We start from the raw sequence: 21,468 nt of genomic DNA on the forward strand, positions 1-21,468 counted from the left end.
CGGGGTCGTGGGATGCGCGCATCATCATGTAAAAGCAGAACCCTGGTCAGATCCATTTGATTGGAGCACAGAAATTTTAAAGGGCCCATCTAAGAACTCCGCCCAAAACCTAGTACAACACTGGGGATCAAAACAGTAGTTTTGCAGCACTGATTGTATTATTGCTCATTTGCTCTCCCCCCAAAACTGTTTCTATCACCTCATATTAATTGTACTGGGTGCTCCAGCTCAATGTTCAATCATTGGAATTTGGAGTGGGCGCAACTGGGCTTCCACCAACGTCTCTGTACTTTCTCTATCTTTAAAAGTCTTTTTGTTCCTCCTTTACATGGACCACATGCATGCCAGTGATTTGGTCGTTAATAAGAGCTAAAAAAAACTCTAATCACCCTTCAATAATCAACCCTTTGAAAGAGGCGAATAATGAGTTTTACAATGGAAATCATTGTGTTGCTTAAAGGTAAAGGTATAGGGCACATAATATGAAAAAAAAAAAAAAAAATTCCCCCACATAAATGCACTGCCAAGGGTTCTATATAACTGACAACAAAGCAAGCCTTACTTGCTTCTTATTCTGTAATTATCTTCACAATCTAAATCATTATGTGGTTGTATAGTTGTAGTGAGACATCACATGGAAAATTAAATGACTAATCCTATACTTCTCGCCCTGTGCCTCAATTGCATAATTACATGTCCCTATGTACGCCTTACGACCCCATAGGATTTGTGGTTGGTTCCACTCACGTCTCTTTGTTTTCTGGTTTTTTCTTCTCTTCAAAATTTTTGATTTCCCCCCTTTTCATGGTGGAGCTTTATGACCACTATTTAACATCTTGAAAATGAATTGAGTATCATATTCTTACTTCTTGGGCTCCCTCCCAAAATTCATCATCAGTTTGTTTGTCGCTTAAAGAAAGGTTTCTGGCAGACCAGCAATCTCTCATTACTGTTACTCTCAATCTCCACAACTCGTGCATCCCATTTCAGCCTTGTTATGAGCATTCTTGCTGAATCAATAAGAGAAACGGTATCCCGAAGTATCACCCACCCCTGCATGAAGCCATCTACATCAGTAATTTTGAGAACAGAGCATCAAAGGAGCAACCAGAAAAGAAATCAAACGCTTCCCCTTAATTCCCCACCTACCAAACGGCTAAAGCAATATATACAGCATGAATGACAGTTTTGTAACTAGAAGACAGTATAAAAGACAAGTTTTTAAGTTCAGGGCCACCACCTGCTCAACCTACATAAATCAATCCAGCTGCAAAGTCAACCTAATGTCACAGGATGCTTCAAATGACCCTCCCCATGGGCTTATATAGGAGGAAGGAAGCTTCTGGAAACTCCTGGAGCCATCTACACTAAGTCATTGGTGGGAAGAGTGTGGAAGGTTCTAGAAATGCCTAGAGATGTCCACACATCTCTACACTATGGTGGAAGGCATGGGAGGAGTCCAAGGCTTTCTAGAGACTTCTAGGAATCTCTTGTATATTCTTGTACATAGGGTTGTACATAGAATAGGGTAGGATGTTCTAGAATATTCTTGATTTGTAAGGGAACCCTCCAAGGTTCTAGAGAGTTCCCTTGGTGCCTATAAATAGGTGAGGGCCTCATTTGGCCAAGGCACCACCCAAATCACTTCCTAACCAAGCAAGTGAGCATCCAAGCACTTGTAAAGGCTTTCTTGAGATAATAAAGCTTCCATTCTTTAAGGAGTTGCCTACCAAGCTTCTTAAGCTTTTGAGTTGCAAGTGTCTTAGCCTAGCAAGCTAAGCATTGGGGAGCAAGGCTGACTTAGCAAGATCAAGCGTCTTGGCTTGTCTAAGTGCCGCACGAGCTTAGTGAACGACTAAGTCCGTGACAAGTGGTATCAGAGCGCGGTTACGAGGTGGGCATAGCAAGGGAAGCATGTCGGGTTCCAACGTGGAGGAGACTAGTGAGCAAACCCGTGGGAGGGAGACCGAGCCTACTGCACGGGGCAGGGGCAGGAAGGATAAGTCTCGTGACGCCTTAGCCAACATGGAGGCAAGGTTAGCCAAGGTGGAGCTAGCCATGGCAGACACTCGGGAGGGGTTGGACTTGATCGAGCAAGGCATGGAGAAGGGCTTAGAGGATCTAAGGGAGCAGATCCAAGACCTTCGCGAGGGGGTGCTAATCTCACAGGTTCAACCAGTGTCGCACGAGGAGTTTGTGTCCTTCCAAGGAAAGGTCTTAAGCATGCTTGCTAGCATGGAGTCAAGGATGGAGGCCTTGGCTGCGCGCATGGAGGCCCGAGACCAGGAGGTGAGGCAGGAGTTGGCCATCTACAAGGCTGCTGTGTCGGCACGGGTCATGGCCACACAGGAGGCATCTAGGGTGGAGGTGCCGAAGCCACATAGGTTTAGTGGCAATCGGGATGCCAAGGAGTTGGATAACTTCTTATGGCATATGGAGCGATACTTTGAGGCTATCGCATTGACGGATGAGGCGGCTAAGGTAAGAACTGCAACTCTCTACCTTACTGACACAGCTACTCTATGGTGGCGTCGAAGGTTTGCCGATATGGAGAAAGGCATTTGCACCATAGAGACATGGGAGGATTTCAAGAGGGAGATCAAAAAGCAGTTCTACCCCGAGGACGTGGCTTACCTGGCTAGGAAAAACATGCGGCGTCTTAAGCACACAGGCTCAATACGCGACTACGTCAAGGAATTCTCTTCGCTCATGCTTGAGATTCCTAACATGACTCAGGAGGAGCTGCTATTCAACTTCATGGATAACCTGCAAGGGTGGGCCGAGCAGGAATTAAGGCGCCGATGTGTTCAAGACTTAGCCACTGCTATGTCAGTAGCAGAATCTTTAACGGATTATAAGAGGGGAGACTCCTCCAAGGTCGAGTCTTTGGAGGATAGCCACGCCATGGGTGGGGGAAACGAGGTTCCAAGGGACCACAATGCTCCTAAAAAGGGATCAGGCAAGACGTCTAACGTCCGGGAAGGAAGGGATAAGGCGGAAAGGAAGGAGTTTACGCCAAAAATCAAATGCTTCCTATGTGACGGACCACATTGGGCACGGGATTGTCCAAAGAGGAAGGCGCTCAGTGCCATGATCGAGGAGAGGGAGCAGGAGGACGAAGCACATATGGGCTCAATGCAGCTACTAGGTGCCCTCCAATTCAACCCGAAGCCTAGTACGCCTGAGACCTCCTTACTAGCAGGGGTGCAAGTAAAGGAGGAAAAAGGGGAGCGAGCTGAGGTAGCCCGCACACACATGGAAGAGGTCACCAAGGGAAAGGTGAACTCAATAGGTAAGAGGAAGCAGCACTCTAAGCATTGGAAGCGCACGGGTCTGCATCCATCTGAAGCCTCACGGGAGAAGGAGGTGAAGAATATCCTGGCTGAACGGGTCACTAGGAGACAAGGGGTCCCTCCTGTGATAGAGTATCTAGTCCGATGGGAAGGACTACCCAAGAGGCAGGTAAGTTGGGAACATGCGGATGCCTTGAGAAAATTCTGGAAACACATCGAGAAGTTTCAGAATGAGGCAACGACGAGGACGTCGACGGCATCGGTGGGGGAGAGTGTCACAGGATGCTTCAAATGACCCTCCCCATGGGCTTATATAGGAGGAAGGAAGCTTCTGGAAACTCCTGGAGCCATCTACACTAAGTCATTGGTGGGAAGAGTGTGGAAGGTTCTAGAAATGCCTAGAGATGTCCACACATCTCTACACTATGGTGGAAGGCATGGGAGGAGTCCAAGGCTTTCTAGAGACTTCTAGGAATCTCTTGTATATTCTTGTACATAGGGTTGTACATAGAATAGGGTAGGATGTTCTAGAATATTCTTGATTTGTAAGGGAACCCTCCAAGGTTCTAGAGAGTTCCCTTGGTGCCTATAAATAGGTGAGGGCCTCATTTGGCCAAGGCACCACCCAAATCACTTCCTAACCAAGCAAGTGAGCATCCAAGCACTTGTAAAGGCTTTCTTGAGATAATAAAGCTTCCATTCTTTAAGGAGTTGCCTACCAAGCTTCTTAAGCTTTTGAGTTGCAAGTGTCTTAGCCTAGCAAGCTAAGCATTGGGGAGCAAGGCTGACTTAGCAAGATCAAGCGTCTTGGCTTGTCTAAGTGCCGCACGAGCTTAGTGAACGACTAAGTCCGTGACACTAAGCTACCTAACCAAGTACTGTTTAAAATAAGGTGATGGTTCATGAGTAATTGAATCCAACAATTCTGCGGCATCTGAAAGTGAAGTGTTAATATATGTGCTAAAACACATCTAAACAAAAAGAATTTGAATCATGAATATATATTGGACAAAAAGAGGAAAAAAAAGAAAGCACGTCTGTTGCATGACAATGTCAGGAAGCTTAAAAATGGCTTCTTCTGTGAATTGATGAGACTAACAAGAATTCCCCCAGAACAGGATTAAGAAAAGGTGTTTTAGAAGGTGCTTGCTCAGAATATAGGACGTTAACAATACACACACACATATATAAATAAATGACATTAACAAGAACACCTATTTCCCAAAGCCCCTATTGCATAAGACCTATAGAAGCTGCTTCTTCAATTATATTTTTCATGGGTAATAAAATTTCATTAAAAATGCCAAATGGCTCAACCTGAGCTGATAATCTTGTAAAAGATTTTTAGTCCCATCTTTCCTTTAATTTCTACAATTTATTGAATTATGAGATTTATCAATATTGTATTAATGTACATTGTAACCATCTTCTTTATGCACACCAAAGTCACACAAGAATGATAGAATTTTAAAATTATGTATCATAACCCATTATAAAAGAAAGAGAATTATAATACCCTCATCTTACAAATTTATTATTCAAACTACCATGTTGGCATATGCCTATTCAATGATCCTGCTCCAACTTAACTTTAGTATTAAGAACAAGGAAATCAAAGTGTAGCAACTGAACACAGAATTAAAAAGAAAGAATGGTTCAGGTACCTCTGGACGAAGTAACCGGTCTATCTCTGTGAATAGATCGAGCATGGTGCACCTGCGCTGCTGACTAGTTTCAAGAGATAGAAGTCCAGCAGCATGCACCATATCATAAGTTCTAGGGTATGTTGGAAATGCTTCGCACCTATAAAGGGAAAAAATAGATGATAAGTAACACAAAAATTAGAAAGAAATATACAAGTAGAAATGTTACAATGATCTCCCAAGATAGATAAATATGTGAAATAGAAATCAAAACATGAGATAAACCAGAGCGTTTTATCATTTTCATGAATAAAATCAAGAACTATACAGCTTTTAGTGTTGCAAACAACTCCAGAGATCATCCCATATAATTCAATAATTCCCACTAAAAATAGCTCAAAATTCACATGCAGAAATGAATCATCTGAACAATTCCCATAATATTCTGAAAGCCTGGAAATGCAGCTGTCTTTTTTCTCTAAACATATATTGCCTTTTAGAGCTTTATGCTTTCACTCTGAAAAAATTCAGAGATAATCAAAACCAACTTCAGGGTTCCAAATTAATCTATTACTTCCAATAACCAATTAGGCTATTGTGCTATACAGTAGTTGTGCCCATGAACTCATTGATTAAAATCATGGAAATCCAATTAAGTATGAATTTCTTTTCTGATGAAAAGCTTCCATGAATTATAAAACTAGGCATTTGAATCCTAGATCAAGAATGTCAAAGCCTCTTTGGTGATAATAGTGTTTGGTCGTGCGGTCAAAGACAACAGGCTAACAAATCATTCTGGACAAACATACATCTAATTGATCACTCTTACTGACCTACAGGGGAAAAGCAAGTCAGTGACTCTCAATGTTCACCAGTTAAATACAAAAGCTGATATCATTATAGTCACTGTAAATCTTCATGAACAGGAGGAAAAAATGAATTAAAATTTGTTCATGATAGTGAATAGTGATTAAGATTCCAGGTCAAGCAAGAATTTCAATATTAGGATTGGTATTTAGAGAGGACATAAACAGAGCACATTCCCAACCAGAGGTACAAGGTAGAACTTACCAGTCATGCAATACGCCAACAAATCCTCTATCCAGGATCAAGGGAAGGTAATTGTGCCCAATTGTAGGGACCACGTTCATAACCCACACAGATTTCCCGGCTTCCAATAAAGCAGAATTGAAACCGCCTAGATGTGCATTCATGTCTAGCACATTCCTGAGCATGTTAAAAGGTGGAGAAGGATCCTCATCACCAGGTCTCTTTGGATGATCTGAGAATATTAGTGGTGACAGAAGTGACCAATAATTGCGAATGGCTAAGTTCCAATGTTGGGTATCTTCAGCAAACTCTTCCGAATGTAGATCTGATAAAACAAAGGAATCATTACATCAAAAGGCGGTTTATCAGCATACAGATAGCAAATGGTCGTATCAGTATGCTGTTAATTTATATTTGTATTTTGCCAATCAAAAAGGGCATACTGATAAGAAATAATGGACCAAATTTTCATTCTAAGTACTAATAAGATGACACTATTTTCTACCAAGATGCTGATTCAATGAGATTTTGCATCCAAATCCATGTAAAAGAAGATAAAAAATACCATAAATTTGAAGTTCACTCGAGTTCAATTTAGCTCTAGAAGGCCAGGTTGTCCTTGCTTTTATAGGAATCCATCGGCTGCTCTGAGTCCCCCCTATGCAGGCTTCCAGTGGCCGATAATATGGAGATTCACCATCATGGCGTTTACTGCAAATTGAAGGGCCTGAACCAGGTTTCCTAGAAATACAAGCAATTTGCACTACTTATCAGAACCACCGATTATTATCATGGAATTAAGGCCACCATTTTGTATTATATATTACTTCAATTAATAATGCATTCATTTATTAACTGAAATAAAAAATGAAATAGGAAAACAGCTAAATATCCAGCTGCCTCACCGAGAAGCATAACAACTCTTTTTACTGGTCTTTTTCCATACAGCAGTTTCATCTTGCTGTGATAACATTTCCCAGCAGAGATTTTCTGCAAAGTTACGTACGAAGTTCCACCTCTTCTGCATCTCTTTGTTACGAAGGAACCTCTGAGCATTGGTAAGAGGTGAAGTCCAAACAAAGTATCCTCCTGGCCTCAAAACTCTATCAACTTCAATCAAGAGAATGCCATCTACACCAGAGAAAAAATGTATATTATAAAATACAGTATGTCAAATCCAACAATTTACATACTTGTGCATCACATGGTCTTGTTTTTTGTGGTAAAAGTTAAAAAAGAGATGGGTTTAAAATTCTTGAAACCCACAAAGCAGTCTATGGATTTTTTTCCCCTTGCAGACCTCAACTACTATCCTCAACATTATTCTACTATCATATGCATATATGATGGATCTCTGTGTAGTATATATAACTCTCTACAACAATTATTTGTAATGTAGAAAGCAGTCCAAAAGGATATACCCTGTCCAAAATACAATACTATACTAATACAAGAGTCCTTTATTTCCCCTGAAATTTATTTTGCCTGTAACTTAAAAAACTAGTATATGCTTATAAGCAAATTATAAATTAACAAAAGAAGAAGAAGTAAAAAATACATAAGAAACATGCTTGCTTGTTTTGGTGCTAGCATTCAGATATGTATGCCAATATGAATACCAATTCTATCCCCATCTCCTAAAAAGGTATTACTAAATCAATTTTAGTTGGTACCTTTTTGGTCCCAGTCAATGCCACATCGAGCACAATGCACCATATCAAAGGAAAGATATGGATATGGCATCTGCTTTGAAGTAAATGAACCAATCATTGCAGGAAGACCTCTCTCAAGAGTTAGTTGAACTTGACTGCCTGAAGCCTCATAGCTTGCAATGCACATAGTTAAGATCTCTTTTGAAAAGAGATGTGCTCCAAAGCTACCATAACCACATCCTATATCCAAGATGGTCCGAACCTGAAAAAGAATTGCAATCTAGTTAGTTTCTTTTGGTCCATCACACTGATTCACCCAAGAAGCATCAATTAACTTCAGTTCTCAAACCCCCTGATCATGCATGATAATTAAACATCATCCATTGGAGAAATGTCATAAGGTTTAGGAACCAACAGTTGACACATGATAGTCAAACACCATCTATTTCAGAAAGCTTTTGATCAGTTTAATAAGGTCAAATGTCCTTTCAAGCACAAATCATTGTAAGGAGATGTCCAAGTCCAATTTTTCAAAACCATGCAAATAGAACATGAGCACGAGTATGCATCAGATAGACACTATGACAATGTGAGATCATTCGATTCATAAGGTTACTTCTAAATAAACAATTATGAATATCTTGCAAGATGAGTAACTAATAACATGATCCCAGATACGACATCCACAGTAACTTGATTTGCACTAGATGTAATGACAATGTGCAGTGAGCATAATAAGCTCAATAACATGAAAGAAACTTATCAAAGCATTCTATGCGGTCATGCAATTGTCATATGGAATTTCCATTCATGTTAGATTTTGCTACTAGAGAATATATAAATGTAAATAATGATCTGTGCAGATTGCCAGAGTTGCGGGCTAGAGGTGAAAATTTTACATATTCATTAGTAACTTGCTATACCTATTGAGTCAGAAATTGAAACTCTTATCCTTTGTGTTGCAGGTTGGAACATTTTTAACATCTTGGTTTCACATGAGAAATAAATATCAACTTACCCCAGCTTGAATGAAGTTGGATTCATTTCTCAGCCCAATCATTTCTGCAATTTGATGTGAGTAGTCTTCAACTCCATCAAACATAAGAGAGGCTGAACGGAAGGAAATCTGCTCTTCCTCCAACATCATCATCCTGAAACACCATTCAATGGAGAAACCAAAGGAAATCAGGGTGAAAAACACAAAATGCAAGATATAATACATTTAGGGTTCATAAGAGAAATCTCCATTCACCTCTTGGTCAAGCTACCAGAGGATAGTACCTCTTGTGCAGTAATTTTAACATTTGCAACCCAAATGATATCTCTTCCAGTGGGCCACCTAAGAGGAATCCTATAATTCACAGGGGGAGGAAATAAGCAATTTTGCCTTATCCCATGCCCACAGCGACGATTTAACTCTTCTCCATCAGAATAACCCAGAGCAAGACTCTCAGAGACATTGAAGCAAGGAACATGATTTTCATATTCCAAAGGACAGAATTCTACTTCTTTCAACCTTGCAGGGCCAAGAGAGAGCTCTCCAATATCCCATAGGTCTGAAACAAGTTGCTCATAGAGTCGCCTATAACCATGAGAATGAAATATTTGACCTCTTGATGAGGTTGTAATGGAGATTGTCCACAAGAAAGATCCAGTAAGGGCCAGAACTACAATCAGAACTAAGCTCAACTTGAGGACGAGCATAGTTAATTTGTGGCGGCTTCTTGGACTTCCAGCACTGAAGGTATCAGATGCAAAACCATTCTCACTAATACCATGCTTCGATGAAGAATTATCTGGGAAGGGTACACTAGGGAATTTGAAAGATAAACAGGTGTGATCAGAAGACCGATTTTTTTCAGAATCCTCCTTCTCTGTTTTAACTTTCATTTGAGAGTCCCGGGAATCATGACTGTTCCCAGAGATCCGTAACCCAGATACACCTCTGTGCATAGCCCTGGACATTTTCTGACCTGAAAGCCCACAGGGACAAATTGTCAAAAAGGAAATGAAAATTTATGGCGAAACAGAGAAGTCCAGAAAAGCAGTTCACTCAAACAAATAAAACCTAGGAAAAACCCACGAAAAAAAAAAGGTTAAATGTTAAAAAATAGAGAAACCCAGAAGAGTTCCTCTTTCAAACCAGTGAAGACATGAAGAAATGGTACAGCAGACTCCCAATTTGTCTTACTGGATCCATAGCCTATCAAAATCTTATTTTTTAGTAAGCGTGAAAGAGAAAAAAAGGAACAAATTCAGATGAAAAACAAGGAAAAAAAAATCCCAAGTAACTAACCATTAAGTGACTTTCAACGAGTTCCGTAACCTGAAAGTATCGAAAGGGCAAGTTCGACTCAATAAATATTCACTTCAGTCAAGTAGCTTAAACTGAAAATAAAAATCAGACCTACAAAAACTTTACTGAAAACCCATTTTAGATCCGTCCATCAGCTAACCAGAAAGAAAATAAAAAATAAAAAATATAAAAAATTAAATAGCCGGATGTATTGAAAATCGAATCATGAAACGAAAAGGGAAAGTTGTCGCGGAAGAAAAAAAAGAGTACCTGAATTTCAGGTAGAAAGAGAGAACGAAGCCCAGAAAATCAGCGAACTCAGGTGCGGAATTCGTGAATGACTACGCCACAAACATCCTTGTCTTGTTCAGCATCGATAGCATCTCATCTCTATCGCTAGCTTTGCCTCTGATAGTTTAAAGATATAGGAAGCGAAGAAGAGTTTGTATGTTTCGATCCAGTCACGACGGAACTGGTGAAAACTATCGTTTGTTTGCCAATACAATAAATGTAGTGATTTTATCTCTTTAACTAAACCTTTCTAGTTTCTATCCCAAACTGTAATTCTCAAATATTTTACGTCCAAACCAGACCCAATCCAAATTAACAATTCAGTCCAAATCTAGAAAGAGAAAATGCAGTATAAGTATATAATTCCCACGAAATACACTCTGTCGTCGCAGTCCCTCTCTTCCCCTGCCCGTCTCTCTACAAGTGGAGGAATTTTACAGCGGCCAGAGCGTGTAGATCTGCGAAGGGGAGGAGAAAGAGACAGCTGACACCAAAATTCATGACATTGTTACACACACCCCTTCGAATATGAGATGCTATACTACGCCGGATTTTTCGGACTCAGACCATTATATAATAATATGAAATGAATAAACCCTTTTCTATTAATATCACACTTTACACACCCCTACCATTGGAGACGACAAAATCCCAAATTAATTCACAGGTAAAACCCCAAAATCCTATCTCATCTACTCTTCTGGTACACCCACCCACTCCCTTTGAACTGTACCATAGCATCGCCGCTTTTACTCATTTCCTTTCCAATTTGATTGAGTCGGTGACATGGGTGTCCTTTTTATGGGTGAAATGGAGATTCAAACCCTAATTTAAAGACAGATTTTCAACTGTAATTACTGGCAGTAATCATTCCAATCCAAAGCGGAAAAGGACACTCCTATTGAAAATAGCCCTTCACGAGCCCCTGAGATTCGCGGTGCATTTGGAGAAAGAATTCAAGAGGGTTCTGATATGTCAGATTCCTCCTAATCACCGGCACCCACGTCAGCAAAAAAACACAGGGGCAAGATGGGAATTCGGAGTCTTTTTTACGTTCCATAAAATTGACGAGGGAAGTGAGTATTATCATGTGAAGGCGCCATGGATGAACACAAAATCATTAAAAAAAACAGGGGGCTTGGAATGATTCCAGATGTTTTTAAATGTGAATAGGGAGGGTGAGGAGAGGGTCACATGCAAAGGCAAGGAGAGTCAATTTGGAAGGCTTCCAAGAATTAGATGTATAAATTTAAAGCGTGGGGCCCAGCGTGCCTCCGCGTCAGTGTGTCGGTGAAGCCGGGGGGGTGGGGGGAACGCCCTAATGTCGGTTTTAGGAGGGATGAGCATGGGTGCGTGAAGGGCTCAAGTGTCAACTCTCATGTGTGTGAAATAATGAAATGAGAGGTGCGGTGGGGGTGGGGAGAGAGTATCTGTACACTGCTTACTGGATGAGTTGTTTCTTGACTCGTGACTTGTTGGTTCTGTTATTTTTTTTGTTTCTTCTGGCGCGGTGAACGCGGCTTAGAATTCCAAGTCTTCACGGGATTCAATCTTTTCTCCGCCCACCACCTATACAGACAACAGACAAAATCCACGCCTGAAATTTTGTACCGCCACTTGCCCCTGATGGATGGATGGATCATCCCACGTTTCTAGTCTCATTTTCCTATTTTCTATACGTTACCATTTTTTATGACGAAACCATATAATAAAATCTTTTCATTTTTTTCTTTTCCATTCCAAAGGTAATACTAATACTAATACTAATTCTAAAAGGATAGATTATTAAAATATTTGACCCCTGACCCCTGAGAGAGCTGGATGCGACATCGATTGCTGCTGTCCACTAATAAAACTAATAATGACATGTGCAGATGATAGAATTCATATTGTCCTTGTCATAAGCCTAAAACTCATTCGAAATATTAGTCATTATTGAAACTTAATAAATTTATTTATTTGTACGAACTGTTTTGTGTTTTAAAACCAGACAGGAAAATATTAAATACAAGTCAATTTTTGTTTTAAAATAATAATTATATATTTATTTTTGTTATCACTTTTCAAGAGACAATAAGTAAAATAAAAAAAAAATATTACAGAAATAAAAAAAATAAAAAAGTTAAAAAGCACTGTATCCAAATAATTTATACACAAAGGTATCAGAAAAAGATTAGGATGTGTTCACTTCTTTGACTACCTAGCCTCTTAGGCTACTATTCAATTTGAAAATTTGACTGCTGAAATCAGAAAGGAGTTCAGACACCCTGGCTTATTATATCCTTCCACAGTAACAATTCTGTCGCAGCTGTCGCTTACAGCTTTTATATTTGGGTTATTTGGAATGAAATTATTATTATTATTATTTCCGTTGAAATCAAGCAAACAATATAATAAATACAAGTATATATCATTTAGCATCCTAAAATATCGTACCATTAATTAAACAACATTTAATTTATGAATTATCAGCACTCATCATGCTCCCATTTAAGTGTCTGACCCAGAATGGAACGACTTTTGGAAGAGTCAGTTTACTTGATGGTTTATTTTCCATTTGAGTAAGAATTTTGAAAGAAATTGCTAATCTTGTTGCCAATTTGTCTAACTCACTAAAGAAAATTACAAATTTAAAAATTTTCTTTCAAAATTACTAATCTTCGTAAGCAGACGCATTGCTTGCGTGTGGCCACCTAAGACGAGGGTATCACATTATCCATATGGGAAGAATGGCCTACATTTTCAGTACGTTTGTGGAATGGATCTCCCATCTCTCTCCCCGCACTTGACTCAAGCTCAACCCACCCCACTGGCCAGTGGCCACTCACGTAACCGAGTAAACCAACCACGTTGACGGTTATTGAAATACAGAGTGGCCTACATTTTTCCAGTACAATCCTTAAATGTCCCAACCAGAGAACCAATATGTTTTTCATCAGCACTTCACCTCCGTACCAAAGCTTCACTATTTATTGAACTCCATTTTGTTGGTTTTGTGGGGTCTAAAGTAAACCACAAAAGCTTCGACGGTGGGGTTCCTCCTGAGTATTAACATTGCTTACAATTTTCACGCTCATAATCCGCGATCCCATCTCATTCTGGCCAATCATAATGTTGGGAGTGTCACTTGCTTCCATGCTTCAACTTTTGTAAATTCGTGTCACCCATTACGAGGATGCACCCAACATTTTAAAGTGAAAAAATTTTGCAACGGTCGGTAATGTTTAATTACTCATAGCGTGTCAGCTATATGAGGTGCTCAATATTTAATGTGATCATGCAGTTTATTTTAAAATTAACCATAACTGCGATCATTAAAAGTCAAGTGTAAGCATTATATATATTTATTCACATACATATTAAAATACACTTCCTTTAATGCTAAACCCCTTCATCGTCCCTTTGACTTAAAAATGTGTGCATGTAGAATTACGATGAACACCAATCAGCGAGAGGGAGAGTTTTGGGGCAGCAGCTTTTCTCTGTGTGGGTCAAAAGTTACAGAACATTTCACGTGAGAATAGTGGGTTTCATTTGTTATTTAATAAAAGAAGTTACCAAATCCAATACATGAATCCATAGAATAATCTAGAAACGGGATCATGGCAGTTTGGACCATGATTGAAAAATTAATTCAAGAAAATTTCCAATTTTCCTTTGGGCTTGATACTAGGTGGCTTTAGCACATTTGCAATGCCTTTACACCAGGTCGGTGTAAGTTACAGGCAAAGGAGAAGCCAAAGCCGCGGATAATCAAATGGGAATCGCTCTAATCTTTTTCTTTTTCCTTACTTTTTCTTTTTTGTTTGAAATATTTTCTCTGTGTATGTCAAGAGGGTCATGATTGATAACATAAGAATCATCGAATGTGGTTTCGACGCGGTTTTGTAGATAATCATAATATATTATATAAAAAATACAACAATGTAAATGTTTTTTTTATTATGACTATGATTGATATAATAATTTTCTCCACTATGACTTTTCGGGCCTTCAGTCTGCAGCGCACCCGTGAGGCAGGGCACTGCATCCACTATGCCTTTTGTGATCGATGGGACAGCAGTCACCCGATGAGACTTGGTTTCCTTGGTTTTCACTTTCAGACGTTTTTGTTCCTAATAATTTTAATTATTAAAGCATAGTTTTATTTTTAAAATAAGTTGCTTTATTGTTAAATACTTAAATTACTAGTTGACGAACCGCTGGTTTTTTAAATGAATAGATTTGGAGTAACTGCAAATCCACCAAACTGGATCAAATATTTAATCCTATGTAAAATTTAGATTACGTGATAATGGGGCTGTCCTTGTCATCATGTCCAACTATGATGATTTGAGACTAGGCAACCAGAATTATAAAGGCGATTCGATTTTTCAGATTATGACAAGGGGCTTTCCCTCATACCAATCATGCAACGGCCAAGATTTAACCCAAAAAGAAAATGTAAAACCAGAGAGGTTTTGAGGGAAAAGGAGTCGATGCAGTCATGACCCTCTCTGTCTTTTTGCCTGGTTTCCGCTTGATATCAACACGCATGGTTTATCTTTCCTGCTTAACAACCTCATATGACATGTTGATGCCTCCCTCGAAAACTGGTGAAACGGTTCTATCCCTGGATCTCTCATGAAAAAGAAGACAAATATTTAGAATAAATGGCAATCAGCAATTGTTTCGTCTGTAATGAAGACTCCCGCATTTGTGTATTGTATCAACACTAGCCTCCATCAAGCTTTTCAGATTACCATATCTGTAGCATTATGAAGTTATTAATCAGGTCCTGAAGATAATTACAAGCCTATCGATATGGAAAAAAAAATGGAAATTAAAAATAGAATTTGGATGGACATATCAATAGAGGAGTTGGTCTACATGCATGGAGATGACCCGACATCCACCCTCGATATTGACAATAGGAAGTCGTCCCAGGCCTCACAAATTAGTGGGTGGTTGGGCATTAGGCTCATGACTGTGACCAAGATGGGCTTGTGAGCTTTATCAACTTAGAATTGACCATTAAGCAATACTTAGTACTATAAATTAAATTTACTAAAGTCCAGAAAAGTAGCACCAGTCTCTTTTCGGATGCTGTTATTAGTGTCTGGATTGGATTGCAACCATTGATTGGCATGGCAGTGTGAGGTCCACCCACCCATAAAAAGCCTCAAGTCCCCCAAATGCATGTGATGTGTTTAAGTGAGGGCATTTTCCATTCTCTCTTTGAGGAATTAGCAGACGACATAGTCCCCATCCCTCTTCTTTTCTACTTGCACTCCACATTCAAGCATGTGGCCTTTTTCATCACTAGGCTGTAATGGCCCTCCGAAGGCCAATATGTCAAGAAGAGCCACGTTAGTGCTTCAATCAAGTTGTCGACGTATGATTATATTTTTGTACAAAGAAAGGTTGGAGAAGAAAAGCCAACGAAAGAAGAAGGAATTTGACAACTGTAAGCCATAAATTCCTCATCATCGGTGTATTAGACAATTTTCAAATGTAATATACATATACACTAGACATATGTAATGTATACAATGGGTATGAAAGCGTGTTATTAGAAAGAGAAAATGTAGAAAACAACTATAGCTAGATCTCACCGGACCTATATAAAAGAAGTCATACCATGTGTACGTGATGTATACAATGACTATAAAGTGTTATGAGAAAGAAAATATAAAAAATAACTATTTGCTTCCTTAGTTACGTCTCACCCAATCTACAAATCAATTTAAGGTATTAAATGTTCTTTTATGTAGAAGTTGACCCATAACACGAGATTGCCAAAGAAAGAGTGTTTTAGTGTTTGTCCACTTGTTTCTTGTTTTTCAATATATATATTTCTAAATTATTTTTAAAAATATATAAGGGAACAACTCTTCTAACATTCTCACGTTTTCTTCAAACAAAGAAGTTATATTAATTTAAAAGTGTATTTCTAATTTTGAAAGACTTATGAAATGGTGAACAAAAAAAATAAAGTTGTCATAAACTCATATATAATATTTTTACTTTAGTGCAACGACGGAGAATATGATCAATTTATTCTACTTTGTTTTTGCAAATGATATATCTGTTCAACATCAATCACCATCTCTTTTAAAGTTGATCCAAAAATAACACTTTGCCTTAATTGGCTTTAAAATAAAAAAATAAAAAAAAAACTCGCTTTTGATGGATCTATAAATTCTAAATAATGGCTATAGGGAAATGAATTGCATAAACTAACCTTAAAATGAAATATCAAGATTTAGTAGATAAGACTTCATTCCTATAATTCATCTTTATCACCTTATTCCACATTTTTCTCCTTTGTAAACCTTCCTTGAAACTTTGAGAAAAGAGTCTTTATATTATTTAATTTAGAGTCATTTAAGTGTCTAGCAAAGCAAGGATGCCAATGACTCTTCCCTTTTCAAGAGCATCCCAAACATATGTCACTTTAGCTTCTTCTAATGATGTTAAGGCATATAACTATACATAAGTGGTTTATCCCCACACTACCCATTTTTTCAAAATTTCACCACCTCTTATTTCCCACCTCAAATGATACTCTATTGTTATTTAAGTCTCATCCATTAGAGTAAGTTTTCCCCCTTTCCAAATATATCATATTTTCCATAACATAGTCTTTAGCAAAATTTTTCCTTTATACTTTCCCAAATGAACTTTATTTTTAATAGAGCCCTTAAAGAAAAAGTAATTGAAAGCTTTTAACCTTGCATTTCAACTCAGGAGTCAAATCCTCCATATTAGTCACTCTTTTTATTGGCACAATTTCAAATATTTTTCTAAGTTGAATCAATTTACTTTTCTCCAGATTAATTTTCAGTGTAAAATAACTTTAAATCATATAAACACTTAGTTTAAATATATCATTTGACTTTGTGTGGCCTCGCATCCATCTCCTCACCCCTCTCTCACCTTAAAAACCGACAAAAAAAAAAAAAAATCACCATCAATAACTTTCTTCAAAATATTATTGAGCGGCTCTATTTCCAAAACAAAAAGGTAGGAAGAGAAAAGACTTCTTTGTTTCAAATTCTAAAGCTTTGAAAATTTTTTGGAGTGTCATTGATAAAAACATAGAACTTTAATTTCAAGATGCATTATTTAATCCATTCGACCTATTTCATTTTGAATCATATTTTTCTAAGAATAGCAATCAAAAGGCTCTAACTTAGGTGGTTATACTCCATTTTCCCTAGAATGTTATTATATATGTGTTTTGATGAAAAATTGGATCAAAGCCAATGTAGCGAATTATAGAATTAATACACCAATTAACCACGTGGGATTGCTACATGCTTCATGTGTGAAAAGAATTTTTTTTTTTTCAAAAAAAAAGGAAAATCATGGCCGAGAGGATCGAAGCTCTATGCACATGGTGTAGGCGTGTAGCTAGGGTGGAACCCATGGCTACTTGTCCCATAGTGAGATAAGGAGAAGTGAATCAATGCATCCATAATTCCATATCAATCACTTCTGCTAACGGGTATTGTGACTATTGTCGCCATATCACAATCGAGTGGCAGGACTGCCAATACCTTTTGTCTTTGAAGAAACCCTAGGCGGTTTGACATCTAGTAATTGAAGGGTGGCTGCAATGCTTGTAGAGGTATCATGTGTAAAAGAGTGGGAATTGCAGAATGTTATAATTCAGCAGGCCCCATGGGCACCATAAGCCTCTTTTTGAGTCTTTCTCAATAGTTTGTTCCCAGTTCCCACCTAGCTATCACCCTTCTGACTTCGGTTTGAGGTGTAATATGGGACAAGCAAAGCGTGCAAATATTTCATTGACGCAATCAATCCCATCATGAGGCCAAAACAAATGCAATCGGATGTACAGGTGACCCAAAACTTTCATTTTTATTTACTTCCAAGTTCGATGTCTGCCTATATATTCGAAATTTGGAAGATGAAAAAACAATGAAGATCATGGTATTTTCTTCATGTCACTCCTCAAATTACATACTTTGCAAACTTCTTAGACCCGTCCCTTTGATTGTGCTTTGTCAAATAATTAGACTCGGGTTCAAATGTGACAATCAATCATCTTGTGGGGCCAAAATTAAAAGTGGACTCGACTCAATCGTTATTTAAAAAAGCATTAAGTTCTTTACCAGTTTAGGCGATTACCTAATCTGAAACGCTATTTAGAAAATATCACCCATCTTTATTTTCTAATCATATCTAGGTTAAAGACAAGAATAAATTCAGAGCATTGACGTGGGAAAATTCCAGAAAATTTCCTGGATTGATGGTGATGTATGTGTCCTGCAGCTCAATGGTTAATGGCTGTCTATTCATCTTAGGTCATATCACAGCTCGCCTCAATCTCATTATGGAATGGATATGTGCGGTTGCTCAAAAGATTAGGATTCATCTGCCCGGGACCATGATCTATGACTGGTGTTCACTAAAAACCATGTCACGAGTCACAAGGAAATTGGACCATTATATATCATATCCCATCACTTGCCCAGAAAAGACCCATTTTCAAACAGAAACCTGGGTAAGATAGGCTATTCCTTAGACGTGAATAATTTCATAAATTTGCATGAAATATTTGTATGGATTGTAGCTCAACTCAAATCTAAGCTAGATGTCAAGGTCTGTCACATCATTCCCCTTTAGACATTTAGCTCATTGTAGGAAAATATTACACAGAAGGTAAGTTCTAAATCAGCTAGAGAATACAACCAGCATACGGACAGAATGATCATTATAAAAGCAAGTGGATCATTAAATGTTGCACCTACTACTTGCAACATTATCTATGAGAAGAGAAGGTAAACTTGAAGAAGGAAGAATCGGGTCCCTGTATCATAGGGATTCATTTAATATGCACATTGCACACTGGGCTGAACATGTACCTGGAGCAGAGGGAATGGGAATGGGAATGGGATAGTTACATAGTATGATATTCTACTATTAAACCTCTAGATGATATCAACATATTAAAGGAGAGGGCAAGTCACCTGATGATCCGATCTCAGGAAATAACATGGCACACCCAATGGATCACTTTGTCTTTTCATCTTCATACTTCATAGTCTGCAGGGCTTCACCCCTTCTGCAGAATTGTGGCGTAAACAGATAGCAGCTACAACACTCCAAACATGGAATATCAGCAGCAAAATTTCCATCTCCTCAAATTAATTAACCAAATTCAACAAGCCTGAACTAGAATATCCCTACATATATATAGTTCAGTGATATGCAGTATCACAACAAATCAAATGGCTTAAGAGTCAATTGAATCAGGCCCCAATTCAAAGAGCTCCTGTACATTGAACTTGGTACCGGATCAGCTGTATTCAGCCCCACTGTACCTATCTTGATTGCCACTGCGCTAGCAGGTAGGGCGTCCATAATTCCTGGCTAAAAAGGTCCATTTGAATAAATGCGCATGCCGGGTGAAAAGATGAAGCTAGAAGAAGGTTCCATAAGCAAGGACTATGTGGCTCTTCGAGTGTGGCGAGGACTGTCATCATATTGCGTTCAAAAAGGGTAAGTTGATTAGGCACTTCGGTGCATTGCATCTGACAGAATTCCACTCGTGGCAAGATGGGTATTTGTATTCTGGATAAACAACTGCGCATGAAGCCCATCTCTGGGACCATCACAATTATGCTAAGAGGTTGAGAAGGTGACAACAAAAATGAAAAATCTCTCTTAACAATTGACTTGTGTGGCTCGGAGACCCCATTCCAGATATGATGGCATGATCAACGCCTAGTCGCTAACACCAACGCATCACGCTGACGCTTCCCTCTCTCTCTCTCTCTCTGGGGTTACAACACTTTCCAATATTTCCAATTTTGAGTCTTCAATTTTAATTTAGTCGTCACCTTACTGAATGGTAAAAATAATTTTATCCCCGTGAGAGAGAGAGAGAGGGAAGCGTCAGCGTGATGCTCTCTCTCTCTCTCTCTCTCTCTCTCACGGGGATAAAATTCTTTTTACCATTCAGTAAGGTGATGACTAAATTAAAATTGAAGACTCAAAATTGGAAATATTGGAAAGTGTTGTAACCACTTCTGCTAATATTTGTACACTTCGAAGATATCAAAACTATTCTCACAAATTTTTAGTCATATCGGTTGGCCTTTGGTTTGATAGTTTTTTCTTTTAAAGAAGTTGTTAAGGGTGCCTGTTTGACTGAGGTCACCTGTTTATTATTTATGTACAGGTGGCATTCAATTTAAAATTGAAATATCTTATATGGGCCCAAAAGCTTTGGATTCGAGAAAATTGAAAGAAGTTGCAACATGGCTTGAAGGCATGGTGTGCTATCAACAATGGATTATTGAATTTAGAAATTGAAAGAAACTAGATAATAGATTGTTATAATAAAAACAAAAATATTTTTAGTTTTATTATGTTATTAATGAAGAATATTAAAAAGTTATATTTAAATATTTATAATTATTATTTTATTTATAAGGAAACAAATAGAATAGTAGATTATTTTATTATATATATGTGGTGAAAAAAATTATGAGATTTTTTGGAAGGTCAATCCTGATAATGGAGGGATCGATACATGTTTTATTTATTACTATATATTACTATATATATATATATATATATATATATATATATATATATATATATATATATATATATATATATATATATATTTTAAAAACCATATCAGATTGGTCGGTTTGATCGTCGGTCGATGACTTTTTTTATTTGGTCCACCCCTTTGAGCCATCAAAACCAAAGTTTGGACCGATGAATCGATTGAATTGAATGGTTCACTACATGTTTTTGGTTTTTTTTTTTCATGAGAGAGAAATAGTGAGATGGCGAAATGGGACGACTGCTGGTTGACGATCAGCAGTGACGCGTGAGTTACTCTTGCTAGTAAGGTGGTTGTTGGTTAGGATAGGCGTGGATATGGTGAGAGAAAGAGGGAAATAAAGAAAATAAGAAATGGAGAAGAAGAAGAAGAAAAAGAAAAAGAAGAGAAATGGGGAGAAAGGGGAGGAAGAGAGGGTTTTAGGGTTTTGTTTTTTAAATGAATGGTAGAAATTAAGTATGAAAATGGAGGGTCCAAATGGATTGTCTGAAAAATGGGTATAAATGGGTTTAAAAATTGGATTATCTAAAATTGGTATAAATAGGTCTAAATTTTTTTCAAAATACATTTATATTCATTTTTATTATTTAATTTGATGTATTTTGGGGTTATGCAATAGCCGCTCAATTTTCTCCCATTTTATACCAATTTTTGACGT

The 21,468-nt window shown here is 38.1% G+C and overlaps 1 protein-coding gene and 1 long non-coding RNA gene across 3 annotated transcripts; both read right to left on the reverse strand.

The window, feature by feature from the left end:
* Positions 1-370: 370 nt before the first annotated feature.
* LOC100262559 (probable pectin methyltransferase QUA2) lies at positions 371-11,439 on the reverse strand. Of its 2 annotated transcripts, XM_010666035.3 has the most exons (10): positions 10,205-11,439; positions 9,935-9,964; positions 8,891-9,611; positions 8,657-8,789; positions 7,660-7,900; positions 6,892-7,117; positions 6,552-6,727; positions 6,008-6,311; positions 4,958-5,096; positions 371-1,053 (listed from the first exon to the last, which is right to left on the reverse strand). In XM_010666035.3, exons 3-10 carry the CDS (start codon positions 9,601-9,603, stop codon positions 895-897), a joined length of 2,091 nt encoding a protein of 696 aa, XP_010664337.1. In that variant the 5' UTR covers positions 9,604-9,611; positions 9,935-9,964; positions 10,205-11,439; the 3' UTR covers positions 371-894. The 2 variants fall into 2 exon arrangements, with proteins under 2 accessions (XP_010664337.1, XP_002285784.1); XM_002285748.5 differs by lacking the exon at positions 9,935-9,964.
* Positions 11,440-18,657: 7,218 nt separating this feature from the next.
* LOC104882487 (uncharacterized) lies at positions 18,658-20,048 on the reverse strand. Its single transcript, XR_788170.3, has 2 exons — positions 19,201-20,048; positions 18,658-19,095 (listed from the first exon to the last, which is right to left on the reverse strand). It is a non-coding gene; the product is annotated as an uncharacterized LOC104882487 (long non-coding RNA).
* Between the last annotated feature and the right edge of the window lie 1,420 nt (positions 20,049-21,468).

This window comes from Vitis vinifera, chromosome 18, assembly GCF_030704535.1.
Source record: "Vitis vinifera cultivar Pinot Noir 40024 chromosome 18, ASM3070453v1".
Lineage (NCBI taxonomy): Eukaryota > Viridiplantae > Streptophyta > Magnoliopsida > Vitales > Vitaceae > Vitis > Vitis vinifera.

Coding starts and splice junctions, on each gene's coding strand:
- LOC100262559 (XM_002285748.5), bottom strand. CDS start 9,603: ATGTCCAGGGCTATGCACAGAGGTGTATCTGGGTTACGGATCTCTGGG. Junction 6,728..6,891: donor AAGAGTTGTTATGCTTCTCG/GTGAGGCAGCTG, acceptor TTGTATTTCTAG/GAAACCTGGTTCAGGCCCTT. Junction 1,054..4,957: donor ACCGGTTACTTCGTCCAGAG/GTACCTGAACCA, acceptor GGCTTCATGCAG/GGGTGGGTGATACTTCGGGA.